This window comes from Lichenostomus cassidix, chromosome 1 (genome assembly GCF_008360975.1).
Source record: "Lichenostomus cassidix isolate B80296 chromosome 1, HeHo_3.0, whole genome shotgun sequence".
In the NCBI taxonomy this organism is placed as follows: domain Eukaryota; kingdom Metazoa; phylum Chordata; class Aves; order Passeriformes; family Meliphagidae; genus Lichenostomus; species Lichenostomus cassidix.
Window position 1 is genome coordinate 88196084 of NC_139479.1, and position 26209 is coordinate 88222292.

At 39.8% G+C, this 26209-nt stretch overlaps 1 protein-coding gene across 1 annotated transcript; it reads right to left on the bottom strand.

Moving 5' to 3' along the window:
- Positions 1-1030: 1030 nt before the first annotated feature.
- Positions 1031-11783, bottom strand: CD86 (CD86 molecule). The gene is made up of 6 exons (XM_085069523.1): positions 11650-11783; positions 11481-11530; positions 9866-10210; positions 5602-5910; positions 3408-3548; positions 1031-2610 (listed from the first exon to the last, which is right to left on the bottom strand). The coding sequence occupies exons 2-6, from the start codon at positions 11524-11526 to the stop codon at positions 2591-2593; spliced, it is 861 nt and encodes a 286-aa protein (XP_084925649.1). The 5' UTR covers positions 11527-11530; positions 11650-11783; the 3' UTR covers positions 1031-2590.
- Between the last annotated feature and the right edge of the window lie 14426 nt (positions 11784-26209).

Genomic DNA, 26209 nt, shown 5'->3' on the forward strand with positions numbered 1-26209 from the left:
AAGAGCAAACAACTTCACCAATTAGGAACAAATTAAGGATGGAAGGCAGTTGTCAAAGGATAAACCTAACCCACCCTGTCACTTTTTCCACTAATTACAACCACTGGTAGTGATAGTAAATTCTGTATCAGGGTGAAAAGCTCCCTCAGATGTACTAAGATATGTTGCAAACACTGTTGAATTTCCAAGTGCTCAGATTTTTTTTTCTGATTAATTAATGTGTTATAGAAGGACTCTTGAGTCCTAGCATAGAATTCCAGATACCTTATTCACTGTGGAGGAACTGGTTATTGTTTTCCTCCTGTAGACAAACATGAAAAGTTGGTGATGTTTTTTTCTCCTCAGTGCTTAAAGCTGACCAGGTAAGCAGCATATCAGGTTTGGGGATAAGTGGGAGAGTTCTGAGACTCTGAGTGCAATGGCATATGTGTACATATGGAACAGAAAAGACCCACAAGGCTTGTTGTTTGGGTGAGAGCTAAGTAGGGTTTGACTATTGGTCTGACAGCCTCAGTGTTAGTGGGGATTTGAGGTGGATGACAAGTGGGAAGGGAAGATGTTAAAAAAAAATGAACTGAATTACAACATGTGTGGAAAAAAGCAGGAGAAACAACACAAATCTAGTGAGTGTCTCTCTGATTCAGTATACCAAATCGTTTAACACATGCCTTATTTAAGGAACCAAACGATATCTAGAATTATAGAGGCTTGTATGACCCACTGGAGATATATTTGAAAACCTGCAGCATAGGATCAAAAAGCTGGATTTTCAGACTGGAATTTTGCATCTAATCTTTGAGATGTACAGGTTAATAAATCAAGGAGGTATATATACACAGGGCTGTGCACATATAGACTGCTCCATCAAGGAACATAAGAAACCTCCATTTGTGCCGTTCTCAGTCATTGCAGTAAAAACATTTTTATTCATTTGCTTCCAAGTATGCTTCTCATACTTCCTCCCTGAGGACACACAATGTTGGTATTCCCTAACAGGACGCTTTAATGGAAGGAGAATAAAAACAGCAACACAGAAAAAGGCATATGATTTAATAAGTCATTAAATAAGTTTGCTAGCAAGTACAAACTTTTACAAAAAAAACCTAAAATCTTTAACTTCTAATAACATTTGAATGATAATAATCTGAATGAAAATATTTGAATTGTTAGTGTACTATCTTAATAAGCTGACTCCCAAATAGTTTAGCTAACTCAAAAGAACACACATTTCTCTCAAACACTTGAAAATGGAGTAAAAATTGAGGTGGAATCTAGCAACTCATATCATCATTTAACAGAAAATAATACTTGTACCCAGCAGAAACTGTAGAGAATTTATGTCCCCAGACTACAACTCTGAGCTGAACTTTGTCTTGACAATATGATGCTAATTTCCCTGCTCTTTCTGAAAGAGACCTACAAATACAAGCAACACCTCAGAAGAATTTTGTCTCAGTTTTGTTGCATTCTTCTTTATGAAAGATGTCAGTGCTGTTGAAGAATATGAAGAGCAGAGGTCATTCAAGATTGGAGAACTGATACATTTTAAGTGAAACAAAAAATCTTTTCTGAAAGGTAAAACAATTTTCTGTGGCTGAACATACCACAGTGTATGAATTGTTCTATCATCAAGGTTTGAAGAAAAATTAAGAAAGGGAGAACATAGCCAACCAAAATGGAACATGGCTTACTTATGTAGTATTTTTTCATTATCTGCTCAGCTGAATTTTATGTGTTTAGATATACACACGTATGAATTTCATGCTTTAATTTTCTATCCCTGCATCCACCCGAACAGCTATTACAGATCTCAGTCAGAATACAGATGAACAAAGTGTGGAGGTACTAACTGTCTGGGCATATTAAGCTTGGATGATATGAAAAAAATAAAGATAATCACAAATCATGTTTAAAACAAGTATTTCTATTAGATTATTTCTATTTTCAAATGCCTGATAAGAATTGCACGACTTTTCTCAGAAGGTGGGGAAGTGCCCCGAAGTTCCTCTTTCTGATGTGAAGCTTTACAAGAAATTTACTGGTACAAAGCCACACTGGCTCTGCCCAAAACATTTATGGCTCATGGTTAGGAGGGGGACTTGAAACTAGATGACCTTCAAGGTCCCTCCCAACCCAAGTCATTCTGTTTCTATGGTTCTATGATTCCATAATTCTATGGGTAATAGCCTACCTCTGATTATGTTAGCAGTGATGGTTGTGATTCGTAGATTGTGGCCTAACTCTTTCTATTTCTGAGACATTCTGTAACCCATGCAGCTCTGCTTTCTCCATTGACTCTCAGGATTTTACATTGTCACAGTGCATAATAAAAGATACAACAAAAGGCAGTCATGCAGACAGGCAGAGCATCGTATTTACTACCATTCTGGAACAAAAATAAAGCAGAGAACACTGGGCAGTAGGTTTCAGTCATCACACAAAATTGTTGCATGTTGTTCTGTAGGGCAGCTGGGGAGGATTCTTGTTCTGGAAGAGCCTCTAAAAAAATGGGGCCTCACACCTTTCTGTGTGAGAGGTGGTTCCCAGTCAGCAGTCTGGCTGATGGCCTCAGTTTCAAGCTGGATAGCTTCTATACTGCTAGACTGACACCTAAAATAGATGAATATATGATTTACAGCAATGTGACAAATAGGAGCTGAAAAAGAGTTGATAGTAAATGTCCAGTTACCTTAGAATTTGAAAGAAAGAACAAGGTGAGCTCCCTTGGCTGTATAGGGAAACAGGACTGACTGAGAAATGCATTTCCCTCTTGCTACAAGGAAAAATAGATTCTGATGTCAGCATGATTCAGTGCCGTACGAACCCTGGACTGCTGAGAACCAGTCTTGGAACAAAATAGAGAAATGAAATGCCACGATCCAATTCTGTTCCTGGACTAAGGTGATTCTTTCAGCTCAGTGTGTGGGCAGCTTGTGGTGGAGCAAAGCCTTGACTGTTCAACTCTGTGATGACAGAGATCTTTCCGTGCACTTCATGTAAGTTCTACTCATCCATCCCCCAGCTGCACCATTCTTAAAAGCAGTGATGGGCAAGAAAGATTTCTATATTTCAATGATTTTAGGAGCCAAATCTACCCCAAACCCAGAAAAAAAAAAAAAAGATGCACAAAACTACAGGAAAAGGTGGTAAGTTGGTGCCATGGCAGTCTCACAGAGCACAAAAAAGAGAGAAGTAGATTCCAGGATGAGACAGGAGAAAGATGTTTTGACTTGCTGCAGGATGGGCTAAGTTGTTACAGCAACTAAATTGTCCTGGGAAGTCTAGCTTAAATCCAACATGCAACCTAACTTTTTGTCAGCAGCTGGAAAGTAGGTAAAGGGATAATTACAAAGGGTAAAGCCTGTGACCTGAGGGATGGTAGAGTGGAATGACAAGTAGTAACTTACTCTGGCTGGTAGACAAGATATTTCTGTTCTTCTTTACTATCACAAAACCCAGAAGAAATGCAGCAGTGATCAGTACAACCACAGCTATAAGTGGACCAAAGAAATTTATCTTTGCTTGCTTCATTTCTTTCTCTTGTATCTCTGAATAAGGAAACAGAGAAGATACAGCAAGGATTTAATTTGGTGGCAATTACTTTAAACACTCTATCCCAAAATTATGTGAATTAGAAGTTTAGGTTAAGGCCCTCAGCATCCTTTGCTTTTACAGTGCTTTAATAGTGTCAATAAGTCGCTATCTACATTGTTTTATTTCCATTTCCAATAACTAGTGAAACTATCTGGCCTTAATGGCCACTTTAATGGCTGTAAAGCAAAACATTCTTTCTGAAGTTTGGGTAACATGTGAAGGATCAGCAACTTGATTCATACAAGAACCTATGAGGCAGCTACTGTGAGAAATGCTGCTCTGTGCGACCATGCAAGTTTGAAGAACCTGGAATAAGTTACTACTTGGTATCTGTTGGAAATGATGGTCAAAGTCTAATGAAATGCTGTAAGGGATGTGAAAGTAGCAGGGAATTCAAAGGACTTTCCCTCTATTTCTGGTTTTTGTGTTTTTGAGGTTTTGGTTGGCAGGGTTAGCAGCTGATACAGCTTCAGTTATTACTAAACACAACTTAGGTTTATGTGGAGTTTCTGGTTTCTTACCCACCATCAATGCTTGTCAGATATCTATTTTCATAAAGCCAGGAAAGAGAAAAGATTTGTAGAGAGAAGAGTAGGATACAGAATTATAGCTAATGTAGCCATTACAATACTCAGGAGCAATGTGCAGAGCTGATCAAATGTTAGAAAACTTCTGGATTGTATTTTAATGGTGTTTAAAAGTCCTAAAATGCAAAGACATTAGAGGCAGTTTGCCATATCTAGCATTGGTAACTTAACCCTTTAGCTAAATTCAGATTAAGGAAACTGCACTGTGGAATTTTTTCAGAACAAGTGACAGATTTATTTTACATCTGCAGTAGCAAGGTGCATGTTTATACTACCCTGGTAGGCTTTCCTTCAATACTACCCTTCCCTCTTGGCTCCCTGTTCCTGTTAATTGAAGCACAGCTCTCCATCTTCAACATTATCTAAAAGAGACATAAGCGAGCCAAACAAACTTATGACTGAAGTGGGAATTGTCTTTATTTTGATGTACTTGTGCCATAGCTTGCAAGCAAAAATATGTCAAAAGAAGTTTTCCTGGTCCAGAAGATAAATAAAATACTGCTTTAGTTTAAAGAAAGAATTGGCTATGTGGAACCCTGAGAAAATCTGGCAGTGTAGTCATAATGGAACATAGGTCCCCAGCTTCTTCTTGCAAGAGAAGTCTGAAAAAGACACAATCTCAGAGAAGAAAAATCCCCAAATAGTAATTTTGGAATGTGCACTTCATTCTGCCAAATGTTATGAAAACCAACAGGAATGCTTCTAATGCTTGTCCAAGTTTCATGGCCTTTACACTTAAACTCAGCACAGTCTATTTGGCAGTCTGTGAACCAAATACAGTCCAAGCAACTCTTCTGTTTAGCCTTCTGCCTCTCTCTAAGGAATGATTAAGAATAGCAGCTCAAGCACTTTAAACCAGCAAAAGATCCCTTTTTTACTATCAGGGTAGTCAAACTCTGGAACAGTTTGCTGAGAGAGATTGTGGAGTCTTTATCCTGGGAGGTGTTTAAAATTCAGCTGGATAAAGCCTTATGCTACCTATGGATCCTACTTTGAGCAGAGTGGTTGAACTATATCATCTTCAGATGCCGCTTCCAACCTCAAGAGCTCTCTGATTCTGTGAAGTGACAACCTCTCTCAAAAGCTATCACCTCCAGAGACTGCTTCCTAATCCAGGCTCCTAGGGTGCTTTGTTGCTGCTGCAGCATCTTCTAGGAAGGGAATTAACAGGGCTGTGTTCTGGATTGTGTAGCAATTCCTTCTCTGTGCCCTCTCTTTGCTGTAATGAGATTTCCCGTGTGGAAAAGAGAGGAAGTTCAGTGGTGAACAGTATGAAGAGCACATAACCTTTGTAACCAACTTCTATTGCTTCTTAGGGTTTATTCCCTGCCTTGACCATGCTGCTGTCTGTGATCAGCTCTGCTACAGTACACCCTGCTCCTACCCATGCAGAAATTGGAATGGGCAATGGGAGACTCACCTATGCTCAGTGGCACTGAGAAAAAGCTTCCCTGCTGCTCCCTAAGGTGAAGCAAGCAGCTGATATTAGTGCTTTTTGTAGGAGCTGGGATATTCAGCCTGCTGGTAACGTTGTACAGCTTTGTCACAGCATCCTGGGAGATATCCATGTGAGCTGTACTGCTGTGTGTTATGTTTTCATGTGAGATTAGCCAAGTCATCTCCTTGGGCTCTGGATAACCTCCACTGGAAGAACAGGAAAGATTCAAGTATCCGTTGGGTTTTAGCTCCCCAGTGTGTAGTTCTACTATATCAGGTTGACTGTAGTTGGCTGAAATAGACCAAAAAGAAAGCATCATGAGCCAGATATACCACATTTGTGACAGTCCCTTCCAAACAGTTTTTTTCAGTGTATATGTAGACTTGCTGCTTCTTGTCCTCAGGGTGTTTAATGATGTAAGTGTGACCAGTCAGACAACAGGCCTCTGTTTCTCCCCCCTGTTTAGACCCATTAACACCTCAGAATAATCAAACCAGGGTTGCTTACAGATAAGGGCTTAAGTGAAAAATGGGAAGGGATCAGAATGTTGTCTACTTTTGGCCTCCTGAATGGGTAAGGGGAAAACCACAAACTTCTAGTTGTGAAACGTAAAGAAAGAAATCATCTGAGAGAGTTCAGACGGGGTAAGCTCAAAGTGCAATGCTGTTTTTATGTAGAAATATCCCTGTCTGTCAGTATTGTGAGTAAACATTTTGCAGCATATAAAGTAATTCACTCATCATACCTTTGTAGTAGAGTTCTCTCATCTTAGCTTTTTTAATGGAAATTACTATAGCATAAGGTTTTTTCATTTTGTGTCATCGGGTACTCATCACAATCAATGAAAAACACACCTGTTGCCTTAAAAAGCCAAGTATCCCAGGCAAGAAACAGTGAAACAGGATTGGGAAGAATTATTTAAACAGAAAATATGAATAATAAACAGAAGATTTTAACCAATATTCTCTCTTAAATAATCTAGATATTCTCAACCAGGATTTGTTTGGTTAGAGGTTCACAAAATAGTAGACTATAAAAGAAAAGGAGAAGGAGGGAATATAGAGATAATACTGACTACAAGGTGGCATACATCAAGTTAAAAAAACCCCCAACATCCTCCCCAAAAAATCAGAAACAAATCCCAAGAAATAGACTCAAGATTTCATTGAAAATGCTTCATTATTTTAGGGCCAACAGGACTAAAGAAAATATAGAGAAATACTGGAGAAAGGAAAAACGGTTCTTAGAAAAATCTGAGCCTAAGAGGGTCTCATTCTTCTGCACACACACTCAATGTGTTGAATCCAGGATCTAATCCTTGCCGTAGAGAATTCTTAATATGGATGAATGAAGAAACATGATGTTGCTTTTATTTTCTCTATCCTGGCACACAGTGAATAGGATTTAGCTTAGTCACTTAAATCCCCCCAAGAGAGTTCATGGATCTGAATTCAAAATGGAAAAAGCCCCCCCTTTTTTACACCCCAAAATTTAGTTAAATTGTCCCTCAGGAAAGCTCAAGCTTCCTTTCTCCTCAAGGCCTGACTTGCTTAGCTGACTGTTGTCAGACTTCTGGTCTGGAGTATTTATTCTCTCCTTGGTATTTTATAGGGATGGCAGGAATGAAATCCATGGCTATGAAACTTGCCACAACATCCAAATGATTTAAGGGCTTCACTCTTATTGACAGTAAGCAAGTGGAAGTAGTGGAATATACCCTGCACTTCTCTTTTATAGCTTCTGGAACCTCGATTTACTGAAAAGTGATGTTGGCTGCATGCAGAGTGTGGGCTACGTATATGAGTTTTGTGTTTGTTAACAGAAAAGCACATTTCAGAAAGTCTTTTCTATTTAAAGGTAGTGTCTTCAAAAAAGGCTTTGGGATTAAATTAAATACCTCAACAGACAGCAGATCCATCAAACTCTTAATATTTTTCTCAGTGGTTTAATCACCTTGGTTTTGTTCTATTAAGTGACCATCTGCTTTACTTCCTTCCAGACACTGACTGTCACTGAATAAATCAATTAGTTTTAAATTAATTTTTTTTAATATCCAGTCTTTTACATGTATTTCAGGTTCCCACATTCTGGAAGCAAGACCTTTCTCATTATTCTATGTTTTAAGGGAATAAGACTGTTGTTTTAATGTTTCTAGTTGGACAGTATTTTTTCCAGCCTTCAGAGAACTCTACTAGAGCTTTTTCCATACTTTTCAGTTTTTCAACATCCACTTTAATATGAGCAACTGTAAGTCTCTCTTGTGACATCATTTCAGTCTCAACACTTTGGTTAGCGCATATTTTGAAACAGCTTCCCTAGTCTCACCTACTTCCCTTATTGATCTATCCAGAGGAAGCACTGCAGACATACCACAGCAGCAGTTTTTCCAGATAAGCTGCTTGTCACAATGGTCCCAACCTTGCATTCTTAAGAGCCAAAGTTTTCCACTGTGAAGTCTTCCCTTTTTTTCTGGAGAAGGATCTGAGTCCATTGTTATATATGTCATTGAGGCTGTATGAAATACATCTAACATACATATCATAGAATCCTAGAATCTCTTGAGCTGGAAGGGACCCACAAAGATTGTCAAGTCCAACTCCTGGCCCCACACAGGACACCCCCAAGAGTCACACCATGTGCCTGAGAGTGTTGTCCAAACCCTTCCTGAACACTGTCAGGCTTGGTGCTGTGACCAGCTCCCTGAGGAGCCTGTCAGCACTTGACCACCCACCCCCTGGGTGAAGAGCCTGTTCCTGATAGCCAGCCTAAATCTCTCCAGACACAGTTTCATGCTATCTGTATGTTATACTAATGTAACACATAAAAATAACATGTTTAAATTGTATTTGAAGGCAGTGCAGTATTTCTGAATGGGCTTGGTCACCAAGTGATCCAGATGGCTTTGTGTGACTGCCCTGTTATTTTTGTACAGCACTCAATCTTTCTTATGCTCATTTTAAGTGTGGCATGCCAAACTACAAAAATCCCTCCATGTATTATATGAAATTCTAATTAAAAAGCAGAATGTAAATATATTTATCATCTAATTATTTTGAAGGGTTTGGGTTTTTGCAAAATATAGTTTTATACTGCTCCTTCCTTTGGGACTTTATTGAACAGAGAGTAATTCGGATGGAAGACAACACCACATTGTTAAAACAGTCTTCCTAAATTAAACCTTAAAAGGTGTAGGATACTTTTAGTCCTAAGTGTGAGACATCTGTAACGTGTTGCTCAGATGTTGTCTAAGCTGACAACTGATTCAACTGTTGGAATTAACTGAACACTTGATACTAAGCATCTTCTTAAATTGGGGGTCTTGATACTGAGTACACATTATGAGTTTCAAACTTCACTGAAACTGAGTTCCAAACTTCACTGAATATGCTTGTTCAGTAGATCCTGGGAGAATCAAAATTAACAATCTAGGTTTTCTATCTGAGGATCAAGGGAACACTTGCTAGCAGCACAAAGCTGAACAGATTCATTTGTCCTGGTGCTCTGGCTTTGGCTGCTGTTACACTTGGCCTTTTCTTTTTTAAAGCAGTATGCTGAAGCCTGAAAACACCAGTGCAAATTAGGAGCTGTTATTATTAATGACTAGCACCATCACAGTGGAAAACAGAACACAGGCATATGGATAAAGGTTACTAATAGTATCGTTCAAAATAGAGAAACATTAGGATTATATATTAGGAATTACTAAAAATATTAGAAAATGTTAAGAAAAGATTGGTGCCTCACCTCCATTTCCACATTAAAAGATTTACTCCCTTTTCAGCTGATTACAAAAAATTCTCTGATGCAAAAAACCAGGTTGAATCTCATCAACGTATGTATGCATTTTTCCTTCAGAGATATTTTCTGCCTTCCTTTAACTGAACATATTAATTTCTCCTCCTCCATGTGAACTGTTCTTTTCTTTATTCTCTCTGTGATTTATATGATCATAAAATAGCTGGGTGTTTGCAGAGATCTTGCTATGTTTCAATTCTAATTTGCCACCAATGTTGATAACTACTGCTACTTTTAACAGAATGTAGTTTGTCAGATGCAAATAAACAAGTTTATTTTCCAGAGTCCTAAAAGCCATAAAACTTGCAGGAGGCAAGTCTCTTAACCATCTTTAGAAATTCTGCTCCAGAGTAGGTACATTTTCAGGGGCTTGGAGACAGAACCCATAATTCAGGACTGACAAAGTCAGAGAATCCCGCAGACTAGATGGCAATTGGAAGAGATTACTTACCAATGATGTGCAGTGAGCACTCAGAGTTGTGTATGACCTCTGTTGATTGTTCAGTTATTTTGTGTATAATAATACACTGATAGCGTCCCTCATCCTCAATTCCTGCATTTAACAATTGCAAGGTCCATTTGCCCATATCCATCTTGGTACGATTTATATATTCCGGACTCAGGTTCTCATGTTTTTCTTCGCCATAATATACTTCGTGCACCACTTTATTCATGTCTTTTTGCCAAAAAATTATTACATTTTTTAGGTCAATTTTCTGAGAGTTTGAAAAATAGCAGGATAGGTGTACAGTCTGATGGAGAAATGCTTTCACCGGATGCACACTGGCAGCAATACCTTAGACAGAGAGAGAAAAAAATTAAGATTTCTACCAGCTACAAAAGAGACACAACACTCAGCAACAGTGGGAATAAAAACGCCATCATTTAGACACAAATTCTCACACTAGGTATGACAGGACATGTAGTTGTTCAAACTGACTCACTTAGTCTTGTGGAGGTCAGGCCATAAAACTTTTGCTTATTTTTCTTTCTATATTTTACTTTCCAAACAAGGCTTACCACACAGAGATTGTGAGCATCTATAGATTAGAAGACTTATCTGCAGGCCAAAGGTCCAAACTATTCTTGTTTGCAGCATTCTGAGTGCAATGAGATTCTGCCACAAAGGAGATAGTTGCACAATTTCTGTTTAAAAAGTTAATTCTCCTAAGAAAATAAGACAGCAATAAAGTTTTGAAGAAACTGTGAAGTACACACTGTGTGGTAAATGTGAGTGTCTAGGGAATGCATGACCAGAAGGTCAGAGGCAGGTGAACACTTTCAGTCTCAATGAAGAATTAATCTAAAGTTTAATGACAAATTAAATGTCAGATTTAACTGTTCTGTAATTAATCTAGAATTTAATGACAGAGTAAATGTCAGATTTAACTGTTCTGTTGCTGAGCTTGTTAACAGAAATGGTCAATAAACACAATACTGCTTTCATGCAAAGAAAGGATGAACTGCACTACACAAGTGGTGATTTTTCTCCTGCTTTCACCCATGCACGTGTCCATTATTATGAGTGGTGGATGTCTGGGAGGACTGTCATTTCTTGGAATAAGAAATGCAGCCCTCTGTCCCAGAAGATACAAACATCTCTGCTGTGTTCAAAAGAAGGAGAAGATTTACAGTCTCTCTCCTGGTGCAAATTTTTTATTGTTCCTCCAGAGCACCAGACTGCAAAATTATCTCTGCAGCTGCCTCAGACCCCAGTTGTCCCATACCACTCTGCCAGTTTTCAGTTTAGTACGACTCTTCTCTATAATACACACAGGTGACACACACACATTTTAAAGACAGATTTAAATTGAGAATTTAAGAGCAACATAAAATAAGTGTAATGTAAAGGTATAAAGTTGAAGAGAGAAAGTACTTACTATATATATTTTATAGAGTCCCTGCACACAATTTAAATACATGTCACATAGGGTATATGACCTTGATCGTGCAATGGAAGTGATTAATTACTACTAAGGAATGAGCTTCTTAGTGGATGAGAAAGTATCACATAGCAGGACACAAACAATCAAAACAGTTTTAACAATTAAAAATGTGCCTTTTACCTGGGAGAAGTAGCATAGCACAAAGGAAGAATGTGCAGACCTCCATGGCACTGTACGAAGGAGGAAAGAAAGAAATATGTTAGAGGTCGAAAACACCCCAGTATTCACAAAGAAGTGGTAAAAAAAGAAGTTTTAGCAAGTGAGAGAGTATTGAGAAAGTTAATCTCACCTTTTTCCATAGATTGGCGCAAGGACTTCTATGTGTTTCCCAGCCTTTAGCAGCCACAACAAGCATGCTATGGCAGATCTCTGGTTTACAGAGAAGATGATGTGGTGCAAGATTACTGCAGACTGTGTATGCCATGGGAGGAACACAGAGTCCTTGGGGTCCGAAGGGCAGGACAAGTACCCAAAATGCCTGGAGCGGAGGAAAGAGGAATGGGGAGCATGCTTGGCCTGGCAGTGTGGGGAAGAAGATGGGGAATTGAAAGTAGAGGGGGAGGAGAGTGTGACGCAGAAGGAGGAGATGGGGGAGACAGCACGGTGATGTCAGCTACCAGAAATGAAGTGTGTGACCTTCAGTTTTGTGACAGGAACCTATCCTTAACAAAAGCAAAGGATAATGTAGAGAAATCCTGCATGATTTAGAGAGCTGAGGCTAAACAGCACTTAGATCATGGCCAAGAAAATACAATTTCTTTTTAGAAAACAAGAAAGAAAACCCTTATGACTTGCCTCATAAGCAAAACACCTCTCTGACTGCTTAGGTTCATGTGGTATAAGGGCCTGTATTCCTTGTAAACAGCCAAATGTCATTCCCATACACCCTGAGAATGGCACCTGCATCTGACTGGTCTGTATTTGCTGCTTTGGATTTTACTTTTGGTTTTTTTGTGTGCCTTTTCCATATATTTGGGAGAAGCCTCTGTACCACCCTTGTCAAGGTCCTTCACTCTCCTTCTTTAAACAGTGCCAAAGAAACCTCTTTTGCAGGAGCAGATGTAATAACTCTCCAGCTCTCATTCTACTTAAAAACAGTGTGATTGCTGTCTGCTGTCCTCACTGGTAACACACTTCCTTTACGGTTTCCCATTTTTGGTCATATTTTATTTTAGGCTGGTACACTTGGGTCTTTAGCTTCACCCCAGGTCTCTGATCTCTTCTGCTCAATGCAGAATTCCATTAATTCCACTGACATGTGTTTTGTGAGTGCACTGTAACGTACAGGACTGATGATGATATTTTTTCCTGTTCATCCTTCCATTTTTTTAGGAAAGGGGAGAAAGAAGTCCACATGGCTTGGAGAATATAGATAATTTAATTTTGACCTTTTTCAGGGAGGGAGGGCTCATGCAGAATCCATTGTCATAGACAGAGGTCCTTCTTTTTCTGCTCCAGCCACTCAACTGCATGGTGAACTTTTATCGAGGGGTTTTCCTCCCAGGCTGGGCCCCATTGAACTAAACCAGACAACTGACTCCCTAAGTAAAAATGCCTGTGCCAAGCCACTAACAACTATAGAAACTACTTCACAGCAGTCATATTTCCATCCTATAAATAAGAATTTTGGCTTTCAGTCAAGTGAAAAATATGGGATAGCTCTATTTTTTTACAATTCAGTGCAGGTGTGTAAGAGGAGAAATTAAAGCAATTTAGCAACTACTGACATAAGTGGAGTGTACTGCTGTAGCTAGACATGTTTTGCAATGACTGTCTCACAGAAGCAAGGACCAAAACCAGAACTGAAAATGAGAGTGAGAGAGAAAAAACCCAGGCAAGAATACCAAATAACACTACTCGCCTTTCTTTGCGGCTTGGATTTGGAGCTGTGAGGACAGAAGTCTCAAAGTTCCTACATGTTTTCCTGGCTGCCATCTTCCAGGAGAAGGCGTGTTGCTGGGGATGCTTGCATGGAGAAGGATCCCGTGAGTCTGCAGAGGGGTGTACACCCACGTTGCCTGTGGAGGTGAATTGCTTGTCACTGAGTGTGAGTGTGACAAGCTGCTATTGTGTGAGCTGCTCTATAGTGAATTGCTGAATCATTAATTGGGCCACTACAGCTTCAGTGCTGCAAGCAGCTTTTCTTCCCCTTTTTTATAAAATGCCTTTAACCAGCAAATGCAAATCCTTGGAGCTGGTTTCCAGAAGACTGAAGGAAGGAAGGGGAATTATACAGTACCACTGTGAGCTACTCACACCATTCTTTGGCATATTCAGTACAAATTCTGTGCTCAATTCTCCATTATATCAGCAGGCTATTGGAAGTCTTGTATCCCAGAATTGACCAGCAAAGGGGGTGAGGTAAGAGAGGAAAGGTAGACACTGTGGGTCTGTGTGTGGATGTGCAGCTTTGCTGTTCACAGGCTGAGTGCATCCATCTGTGGAAGTGGCACTTTTTCACAGTGACAGTGATAACTGATGAGATGGGAGTGGTTAGAAGACCCAGGGCTTTAAAATTATCTCTGACATCCAGAATAATGTGAGGTCAATCCATGGGGAGGTAAACATTGTCCCTTGCTAAATAAAGCTAGCATATGTGGCGTGTCTTTCTTCCCTTTTGGAGCTTTTTCAGCCACTCCTGGAGGTATCTGCATGATTCACAATTACAAATCATGTAAGGATGTCAGAGATAAAAATGGAGAAGTATATTAATTGAAATTATGTCAGTATGCAGTCATATTGACTGCATGAGGAGTCACACTCAACCCTTTATTTACTATCTCTGCAGTGCAGTGACTGAAAGGAGAAGAAATCACTTGAGCACATGAACTTACAGGCCTGATTCATGATGGCTTTGGATTGACCCAAACTGGTCTGAGAAAACTCATGAGGCAGCTCCCACTTGGCTCAGTACAGGCAGATTCCTGCCCTGAATCATAAAATCATAGAATGTTAAGGGTTGGAAGGGACCTTAGAGATTACCTAGTCCCAGTGCTTCCTGCCATGGGCAGGGACATCTCCCACTGGACCAAGTTGTTCCAAGCCCATCCAGCCTGGCTTTGAATACTGCCAGATTTGGGACTTTGTTCCTAATATCCAGCCTAAATTTCCCCTCTTGCAATTTGTACCCATTCCTCCTTGTCCTATCACTATAGTTTCTGGTGAAGAGTCCCTCTCTCTTCCCTGCATCCCTCTTCAGATGCTGGAAGGTTTCTGTGGGAGGGACTCCAGTCCTCTTATCAACTTTGTGGCCTTCCTCTGGTGCTCCAACACTTCCATGTCCTTCCTATGTTGGAGGCACCAGAACTGTACACTGCACTCCAGGTGGAGTTTCAGGAGAGGAGGAGAGTGAAGGGGAGAATCAATGACCTCCTTCAGTCTGCTGGCCATGCTGCTTTAGTTACAGCCCAGGGTATGGTTGGCTTTCTGGACCGTGAGTGCACATTTCCTGCTCATGTTGAGTTTTTCATCAACCATTATGCTGAGGGCCTTCTCTGCAGGGCTGCTCTCAATCACTTTTTTGGGAGCCTGTTGGTATCCCTGGCAAGTAGGACCTTGCACTTTGCTTTGTTGAACTTCATGATGTTTGCATTGACCCACCTCTCAAGCATGTCAAGATCCCTCTGGATGACAAAAACTTTAACATCAATGTTTGAGAAAAAGAGGCAACTTCACTCTCTTTACTTTTGAGGGCAATTGCCAGAAAGCCCTGTGTGACTTACTTTGAGATTGGCTTTTTGTCTCCTGTTCCTCCCAATCCAGCATCGGAAACCAGCATGTAAAACCCCAACAGGCACATTGAAGCATGAAGATCTTGGAGTAAACAAGGGCTTTGTATCAGGTACGTGTGCCTGGGTTTTCATTTGCTCTCTTTTTTGCTATTTTCAGTTTTGGATGTAGTCATTATCTTTTGATAAACACTGTCACATCTGTGTTCTTTGATTCCTAAGTTCCCTCATTGCCCTTAAGTTCCTTCCAAAATGTTCCTTTCTTGCATATTCTCACAGGTAATTAGCTTGTTTTCTTACAATAGGTACACATATTCTATGGGAAGACTCTCCTGCCCCATGTTGAACTCAAAACAAAACTAAACACTTAACTAGTAAATTACTCTTTTTACTTTTCTAACATGGGGAATTTTTCTAAAATTTCCACCCTATGCAACACCGAGCATTAACTCCATGAGCAGCGCTGTGAGCCTCCTGGAGGCAGGACATCTGTGACAAAGACTTTCCACCGCTGACCTGGAAGCTATCCCAGGGGCTAGTAAATTAAATTATCCTAAAAATGCATTTACCAGCCTTATCCCATGTTGTAAATGCAGGTTGATTTGCACAAGTCTTATCAAAGGAAATTACACCTTAAGAAAATTTCCATAACATGGCAAGTTCAAAGGATTCTGTCATGCCCTCCGCCCTAATACTAAGCTGTACAACCATATCACTATCGAGCAAGGGACATAGTTTAAAAAGCATCCATTACTCAGGCAACTTGTGTTTCCTATGTGCTTCCCCAGTCAGAAAAGTGTCACTGCTTTAATCAATTGCAAAACCTTTTATATTGCTCATTCTTTTATAACCATCTTTTACTCCAAATTACATTTAAAAGTTCTGGGCTTGTTGTTTAATTATTTTGTTATTAGATGAAGAAAACCCAACTCTCTGTCTTGCTAATTTTTGATTTCTGAATGCATTTTGTATGCTTTATCATTCAGCAACATCCTTTTATTATATCTAAGATCTTCAGGAGAACCATGACTTTTGCTAGGATTCTGGGATCACTTTGCTCTAACATCTAGAAACCCCTCTTTTAATAACAATTAAAAACCGCCAATCATTTAATTAATACCTTTGGTCCAGAGATCATTGAGCATCCCACTGCCTCTGCAAGCAGAATTCTTCATCCACAACTGGGGGCAGGTATGTCTGAAAGAGGGCACAGCAGCTGCCTAATGGCACAGAGTTCCACTGCACAAATCAGGACACAAACGTGTTCTCCCTGCAACTGAAACTGTGGGGGAAATTTGGAGGGGAAGAACGTCATCAAACCAGAATTAGACATTCGTTTGGATTAGCTGTGGTGTTTGAGTTCCACCTAAAGGCTGGGCCAGATTGACATATTTTTCCACACTCTAAGCCACCCCAGGCCACAGAATTGGCAAGATGGTTGAACCACTTCTGCATCACAGGTACCATACCAGGTATATCTGTCCTCCTTTCCCAGCCCTTGCACTTGCATCAAGGCTGGTAAAGCAAACTTGTCAGCTGGGAAGTAGCAGTTGCAGGGTTCACTTCTCACCAAATCACACCAGCCTCTTTGACTTTGTAGTGAAACAGAGAAGGAGCCCACCCCTGTCCTCATACAGGTCACAGTTTAGAGGTGACAGCTGATTAACAGACCAGTCAGTTGCTGGAGACTCTTCAAGAGCCATTGTACAGAAAGAGGGAATTCAAATGTCCATTCCTAGGCTGCTCCTCTTCCTATTTCTGCACAGGATACTTTGCTGGGAAATGGCACCGTGGCTACACAATGCAGTAGAGGTATAACCTCAAACAGCAGTTTACAGGGCACCTCTGGTGTCAAGGCGTGTACTTTATACAGGAAGATGAATCCATATTTGATTCCTAACTACACTCAAACATAGCTAACAAGGATTAGCAGCCATACAATATATTCTATGCTTTGTCCTCAGGTATTATATTCTTCATTTTCAGTAAGAGTCTTTCAAAATCAGCTGGGCATGTGACACAAACCTCATACTGCTTTTCAAACAGAAGGATCACTGATCGGGTGCTACTTTTTCTTGCAATAAATTTATCTCAATTATTAAATGAAGATGTGATATTCAGTAGCACAGTTAAATGAGCCAAGCCTCTGTTCTAGTGCAGAAATCACTCTGGGGACACATACTGATTTTCTCACAGTGCTTCTTATGGCACATTAACTTTACAAAGGTAAAGAAAAAGATTCTGCCTTTCAGTTTGGGTTTCTCTCTTCAACTACCAGAATTGAGCTGGGAAGAAAGGACCTGATTCTCCTATTTACTGGTGTAAATTAGGACCAGCATCCTTATAACAGGCATAATCGGGCAACACCCTGAACATCCACTTTGGCCGTTTCACCAAGGTCCTGATTATAAACATCCTGCTCCAGGAATTCAGAAAATAATTGTGCTGATGTCCCCATAGGATGGGCTCTGACTCATTCTACTGTAGACTGGTCAGCTTGCCCCAGGAAGTAAGGGATGTGTGTGAAGCTGCTACAATAGCAACTGTGGCTCAAATGAAACAGAGCAGTCGTGGAGTCACTTCACTAATAGCAATTATACTTTTATGAAGGTGTGCTCCTACTTGTTTGTAGGAGCATTACAAAGGCTTGTGTCTGTAACTGCCCAAATCATTATCAGATAAAGAAAAAAGGCTAAAGCACTCAATCAAAAGGATTACTACAATACTGGGGAATACCTTAGTTCTTTCTCCAGTGTTCCCATCTCAGAGGCAGCAAAATACTCCAGTGTGGATCTTGCTAGCTAACAGAAATGTTCATCCTTTCCTCTGTCTTTAGTGTTTGTCCTCCACTGTGTGCAGAAATCCCAGATCACAGAAAATCCACCCTTTCCTATCACAAATACATTTGTGCTACTTATAGCATGTACTCTCTGTGCAAAAGAAGCTTCCCTTTTTTAAGCTGAAATTCCCCTTTCAAAGCACATTTAATTCACTCACAAGTGTCGGTGTTATTCACCGTTATGTCCCTGAGCTGCTGTGTGGCCCCAGCCTTCATGAAAACCTTTGCTTGGATTTTGCCTGAAGGAAATAACCCTTTTTTAATAAGACTAAGCTTTTATGGCTGGCAAATTCCATTCACTTTTCTTTGCTTAAACAGGTCTTAGAATATGAAATGCAGTTTTTTGGCAAAGACTGAAGTTAACTACAATAAGATTAAACAAAACTGCCTGTCCTTCCCCAGTACTCCTGGTGCTGAAAGTCACCAAGTTAATTTAAGAACTGATGACACAGTAAAAATACAGCTGAATGGATTGTTACGTAAGAATAGTGATATAAGAACTGATTCCATAATATTTATGGGAAATTGGAGAAATGTAGAGCCATATCTATGCCACTGCTGCCCTTCTTGCCATATTCTCATTGACTTTTCTATATGACTGAGTAAAGAAGTCGTGCTTTTGAGTCTGACTATTTATAATTCTTTGATAAACTGATAACTTCATTTTCTTGTACTGCCAATTTATTTACATGGAATTTGATTTCTCCTGTAACTTCATTTTCATTCTGCCAGCTTAGTAAAGCTTGTAATTTTATCATCCATTTAGATTTGTTTCAAGTCAGCTTATAAGCATGCAGTGAGCCTCATAAAAGCTCAGCTTAATGAGTGCGGTTGTTCTTGCCAGCCGTAGATCAAACAATATTCACACCTGAGTCCCTTTTGTCTGCACCACAGTTTATACATGGTATTCAAAAAGGGCTGCCTAGGGAGAAGAAAATTCCATCCTGTATCTTTTGCCCGTTAAGCATCTGTATCTATTGCCTATTATTAGAAATGAATTCCAAATCAGTTTCTATATGCACATTTTCCTTTGCCCAGGACAAACTACTCAACAGCTCTGATTAAAAATAGAGAAGTAGGCTGTTAGGAGTGGAGAAGGGGAAGTTTTTTCTCCAGTCTGTAGCAATCAGAGAACTATAATTTACTTTTAACAGTTTCCTGTGAATGCAGCCAAAAGAATAATTTCTTCAACTAGATTGATTGAAGACTAATTGGACCTAATTTAAGTGTTTCCCAAACATGTTCAGCAAAAATCTAAAACCTAGGAGCATTTACAGGCTTCAGATTTTTTCCTTGCACACAACTTAGTCTTGCAGTTAACACAACAAACAGGAGAGGTGCAGAGGATTTTCAGAGATGATGGAGTATCCTGCTCCCACTCTAAGATGTCACCAAAAGTTATGATGGATGAGACTTAAACATTGCACTAGAAGTAATCAAATTGGAAATGTTAAATATTCTTTGTCTTTCTGCCTACCTAGTCTCACCATTTATACTGAATGTCGTACAAATTTATTGAGTTCAGTTTTCATCTGAGTCAAATCAGCAACCAGCCAGGCTGGTTGCAGTTGGATTATGAACTTTGTATGAGCCTGGGTAACTTTTGATGAGATGGGATATGGTTCCCAGCTCTTGGTGAAAGTTTTTCAGCGGATTTATAGGTTAGCTTTACCTATATTTTAATTGATAATAATAGGTATTTGATGCTGATAGCCCTGTTTGCAATGTATTGCCTGTGATTCTCTCTTAAAAACTTGTTGGATGGCATCTCAAGCAGAAATCCAATGTGTCGGAATCAGAAGAGAATCTAAAAAGTTTGAAACAAGACAGACACAGTGTGTAGGCACGGAAAGAGAAACTAAACCAGGCTTTAATTGAAACATATAAAAACTACATGAGGAGACCATAGAGAGGCAGAGGTTTTGTACAGTAGAATTAGTAGTTAGCAGAGGACAAGGAGGTTTTTAAGAAGAGGTTAGTGAGAACACTCCAGGTGTTAGGGGGAAAAAACATCCTTGATGGTAGATCATAAAGAAAAAGTAACCAATTATTCAGAAAGATAGACTGAACTTGAAAGCCCATGCTTAGGAGTGAATTCTTATCATCAGAATTTCAGCCACTTCTTTGTCTGTTGCTAAAAGAAAAACCTTGAAGCTGAAATTGAATAAATAACAGCAAGATACAATGTAAGGATTGAAAATAGATTTCCAAGTTGGCATACATAGAAAGAGGAAACCTGTTCTTTGTTGAACTTGTTTGCACTAAACATTGTGTGTATGTCTAATACAATACAACATTACAAACTGACAGGTATTTGAAAAGTTGTTTCCTTGCAGCCTGGATTCCAGCTCTGGAAAGGTTTCCCTGGGAGATATGTAGCAGGAAGGGCAAGATGCTATGGTGTGCACAGAGCGTCACTGAAATTCACAATTAAAGGGTTAAGAAGGTTTGGCAATCTGGAGCTGCATGGGATATTGCAATACACTTACATTAAGATGGGACTGTAGGTGCAAAAGATTGACTGAAGCATATGGGGACAAAAGGGGACATAAGCCTGCCACCTGCAGCACGAATGAAAATGCTGCGAGCAGCCCAGACAGGCCCAGCAGATGCCCCAAGCTGACAGAGGGCCAAAGTGAGGATGGCTGAAGTCTTAATTTTTGTACACACAGGTAGTCATGTTAGAGAGATTTTACTTACAATAGGCAGATGTTTTGTAGGTACTTATCAGAGTGGGGAAAGCATGGGTTAAGATGGTCAAAGGCAAGCAGATCTGGTGTACTGAATCATGTGAGAATGTGGAGAGGCTTTTTTAGAAAGCTGTTTTTGGGTTGTACTGGATAGGAGACAAAGGACATCCTAAAGGAAGGGATCTTCGTGCCCTATGAAATGGTGTGATCTGAAAGTAAGTGCTGCCTTCTTTGGGAACCCCAGAAAGCTTCCAGAGCAACTGTGTGATCCCATTTCTAAGGCTGAAGTAGCCACCAGGAAGGCAGGTGAGAAATCATGAGGAGCCCAAAACTGGGGTGATGGCATTGGTGGCAAAGAGAACCACCCATTTTACAGAGACAGAATGTACTTTAGCCATATATAGGATCTGAATTTTCTGTTAAAGGTATGAGGGATGGCAAAATATTCTTCATTACCCCCAGAGTATTAAATGCTGATGCTGAAATTATGCCTGACTTATTAAAAAGCAAGGTGAGTTCCAGACAAAGGTGCATTACAGTAAATGTAAACTGTAACACCAAGGAAGTACCCAAGGTATTGTTAGGAGGTATTTTGACTCTGGAGATCGAATTATGAAATTGTTTTGGCAGAGTCCCCTTACGGTCTCAGGGTACGACCAAGGCCAAAAGCTCTGCTAAGTGGCCTGAGGATACAAAGCACAAAGAGACTGAGAAACCAAACTGTCTTTTTTCTGCTTGCAATGTCACAGCTCACTCTGAGAAATGAAAGGAACCCCGGCATGGAATATTCCCAAAATGGGTAGTACTGGACAACTCTTAAGATCTAGGGAAGGTGGTGATGCAATTTTTGCCATGAATTGATGAGACAAGTTTTGTAGACAGAGAAATATCTTTTATTAATTTAAATATTGGCAGAAAAAACAGGAAGAGCTTTATAAGGCTTGAAAAATGCCTGAACAGCCTGCTTTCTTTTTCCTGTTGTATGAGTTACTCTAACAGGAAACTTGATAGCTCAACAAATCTTCCTTCACTTAGACTATCCTGGCTACCGCAAGACTACTCTTATAATTAAGGCTTTGAATGCCCACATCCAGAAAACAAGAGATGCTAAATACGGTTCATGGAGAGAACGCAATGTTTGCAAATGGAAATTTTGGCAATTAGCACACTGAGGAGGGAGTCATCTACATGAGTTTATGGGAGAAGCCAGCAAAAATATGTCTTCAAGCTGACCACTTTCTAGGATATGGCTTTCTTATTCAGTGCCAATAGGTGCCTGATTTCCCTCAGGATTTCCAGTCTAAAAGCTTTTTCTGATAATAGGCTGTATTGGTTTGAAAACAAACCAGCGGGAGATCACAAGTCAGGATTAAAATTAATAGGAAAAATTAAAACTAAGTGAAATAATACAAGGGAAAGCACTGACAAAGTCAGATACAACCTGACACCCTGTTAGGGTGGTGGTAGCAGTCTAAATGAAGTAGTCCAGTTGAAGCGGTGATCCTGTGAAGGTCTGGTCTCCAGCTGAAGGTCCAGTCGTAGCTCTTGTCTTCTGGGAACCCAGTAGACAGGGCTAGCTCAGGCAGTTCTAAGGCCAGATTATATCCACGTGGGAATGCTTGGCTTCTCCCTCCTGGGCAGAGCATCCCACAATAGGATGAGATAAGTCCATGAGTCACACGGTGGGTCCCTGATGGCCCATTGCCTGTTATCGGAGTGGGTCATTAGCAGGTGATAGCAGCTAACAGCCCACAGCTGGTGGTAATAGAATATCTAAATGCATCTATATTGTAACCTAGGACATAGGTGCCTTCATCACCTCCTCTAAAAAGAAGGATGCATCACTCTACCAGAAGGACACTAGCCAATCCCTTTTCTCTTGTTTAGGAGGCTCAGGTTCATCAGAGGATTCTGACTTACTTTTTCACACTGCAGGACTACTTTGCGTACCAGGCTAAAGGCAGTCCTGTAGTAGGACCAAATCATTTGTGAACCAATGCACAGAAGAGTTACAAAGTCTCTTGGTCAGAAAAGGAGACCATAATGACCTCCATTGTCTAGTGCTTCATGCGGGATATGGGAGCTCTGGATTCGTATTGCTGCTCCCAGGACTGGATTAAGAGTTTTGTATTAAATGTTATTATGCCAAATGCACAGGCAGTGGCTGGGGCTGAAGAAAGAAGAACAGGAACGACCTCTTGAGACTGCTTGCATCATGCAGCTAAAGCAGTATTTTCCCTTTCTGATTCACAGGTTCAGGAGAGGTTGAGAATTGTCATCTACCAGGGAATAGCTGTCTACAGTGTTATTCCATAATGTGAGAGTTGGAAGCATACAAATATCTGACAGGCAGGACTGGGAATTGGCCTGTACTCTCCCCACCTCTGAATGAGAGCTCTAACCACTGAGCAACTGTAAAAATAGTCCAAATCCAATAGGCAGAGAGAGACATCATCTCTCTAACCATATTTCCAAAGGAATAAGCACATGCAATCCAATTTTGTGCAGAGACTCATTCAATAAATATGTTCTGAGACAACCAACTACGTCAAGTCCATCAAACAAGACAACGAGAGGAGAGGCTGGGACTTGGCTGGGACTGGGTCTTGGTAGGGCCTGAATTAGTAAACTGTCTCTAAGCATCTCAGGTTTTGTCACCTGGAAACCTGGAGACCTATAGGATTTAGGCCAAATAACAACTGAAAAGGGGCTTTTATCTTTGTCATTCTGTGTTTGGATGCCTTAAATCCAGACGAGGAACCATCCTAAGTGCTGAGAGATTTCAGTGGATTTGTCCTAACTGGACAGACTTTTTCTCTCCTTTCATGGCCAGAGGCAGCTCCTGCACTGCTTTTTGTTATGTCTTCAGTCACTGGGGAGTTCCAATGTCTGCTGAATATTACATCCCACATCTTCTCAACTCGTAGTATGGAAAAAACTTCTGGAGATTATACGAAATCTCCTATAAGGTACTTTCTGCAGTTCCTGCGAGCAATGTCCAGCAGTGCCTGGCAAAACACTCTACCCTTCAGAAAAGACTGACACTTAAAATCCTGCTGGTCCTGGGCCCATTTTGGCAAGCCCTAACACTTGTCCAGGAATGAGAACTCTCAGGCACACCCTGCTTAGTTTTGCTTCAGAGAAAGAAGGAGTTGCTGTTATGGGGCAGGGGAACTACATTTAAACTTCAATCCTTAAGTTTATTTAATTGACTGGATCTTACGGGATGTTCCAGTTAAACTGGGAACAAAGTTGATTTAATATATAATGCCTGCATTTTGAGAGACAGAGATTAAAGCATCCAGTGCATTTGGAGAGGATTTCATTCTCATGGCATCTGGTTTCACTGCTTGTTTAAACAAAATATGGTTCTTTGATGTGGAAGTGATGCTAACATGCAAGGGAATAAACTACATGAAATTTAAATACAGGGAATGAGTTTACAAACACTTAACCCTGTATATATGCTGATGTACTGAAGTGCTCTTGCTCCATGCATCCTATATACTTATTCACTCTTTTTATATATTATGCCAACAGGAAGAATTTTGACATTTGAGACCACAGCAGAGAGAATATCCTTTTCAATTCAAGTCCTCCTCAAGACAATCTGGCAGTCCTCCTAATAAAAAATAAAACAAAAAACTGGCTGAAAATGGAGGAAAATTACTGCAGCCTCTTCTGCAGTGCAAGTCCACTGTGTAGAAATATTATCAAAGGAAAACTTGTAAAATTTTACTCTTAAATGTTTTCGAGGGTTTTTTACATATACCTTAAAATAAATTAAACTCATTGCTGAAAAATAGAAATAATCACGTAAGTTGACAATGTTTAATCATTCAAGCACTTTTGTGCATTTTTTAAAAATAAGTATTGAGAAATACTAGTTTCTTTGAAGCCATCATTTGGAGGCAGCAGTAAAATAATAAACTCCTTTGGACAAAGCTTATGTATTTAAAGGTGTTTTTCCATACTTTCCTATCTCATGCTCTGCTAGCGCTGGTTTTATTTACTTAACTAAATTTCTTATTTATGTACCTGCAAAAAATTCCTTTGCTAGGGGTAACCTTCCCTCAGCTAGGGTGAATAAAATTACTTTACTCCCCTAACCCTTTGCTGCTAATAGGACCAAAAATGATTGAAAAATCATTGAGAGAGTACAAAATATTGACAGGTGCAATGGGAGTATCAATGAAGTCAGAGAAAATATTGGTGAATTAGATCATCAATGAAACTAAACAGCCGGAGGAAGTGAGAGAAACTGACAGCATCATCAATTCTCTCTTATCCTATGTGGGATTTGATAAAAGAGCTGTGCACAAATCTCCTCCTTATCCTGAAACCTTCCTATTTTGGAATCCTTCTATCATGGCTTTAAAAGAGGTTAACAACATGCAAACTGCTAGCAGAAGAGCTCAATTTACAGGGTTTGACATGGGGCTAAATTGAAGATAATCCCCTGAAGTCAAAGGGGACAGAAAAAGGAGAGGAAATGGCATATTTCAGAGTTGTGAGTTGTGACATCCCTCAATACATTTGAACAGTTGGAGAGAAAGGAGGATCCCATCCATAAGGGTAAGCAGCATAGAAAGTTTCCTCTCAGACCAACAAGATGCATATTACTGCAGTCCTGAGGTTAGTCCAATGCAGATGACAGCCCAAGACTCTGCAAACTTGCCTTTAAATAGTTTCCCTACTGGTGAGTAATATTTGTAACCTTTAGAAACTGTGATTAAGTGTGTCTGCATGACAACTTGTACACATCCAAATATGTAGAAATTGCTGTCTTAAATCATATTGCCTTGCAAGGGTTGGAAACTGTGTTTGTAGTGTATTAGCTTGCCAAAATGGAAAACAGAGGGTTTCAAGCCATTTTGAATGAAACAAGGGCAATTAAGTTGAATAATGGAAAATTGCATAAGTTGCTCAATAAACAGCAATTCTGATAAGCCTAGCAGCTGCCTGAAAGAGACTGTAAGAAGGTTATGTTTGTTAAATTACTATTATCATGCGTTCTTAAGTCTCAGACAGGTAATTTCACAATCTGAATCCCATTTGTGGGCATAAAAAGTGCAGTTGTTGACTTCATGCTATATCTTAAAAGTATATTAATTTACTTTATTGCAGTTGTAATTTCATTTCAGCTCCATCTTGCTTGAGTTTAGTTAGCTTAGTGAGAAATACTGGTTTTAGGCTTCTTAGTTTATTAATAGGTAATCATCCTTGTAAAAGGCTCTCAGGCATAGGGGTTTTTTCCCTTTCAGAAATGCAGTCAGGTTATAAAAGCTATAGTCATTCTGCTGGAAAATGTTTATCCCTATCTCCTGATGTGTACCTGTGTTCTTCCCAGTACATTATACACTTCTGTGTAAGTCACTTGCTTACCTTAGCTTTTAAGACTATTACACTAGATGCCTACATATACCTGTGTGTCAGTGAGTCCTATAGTACCAGGGTATGAATAAAAAACCCTAGCTATTTCCAGTTATATATAACTTCAGGAGGTTTAATGGACTGTTTGTACAGTTATGATCTCCTAAAAATCTATTTGGTCCACACTGCAGATCCCTCTGTATTTTGTCATCCTTCATC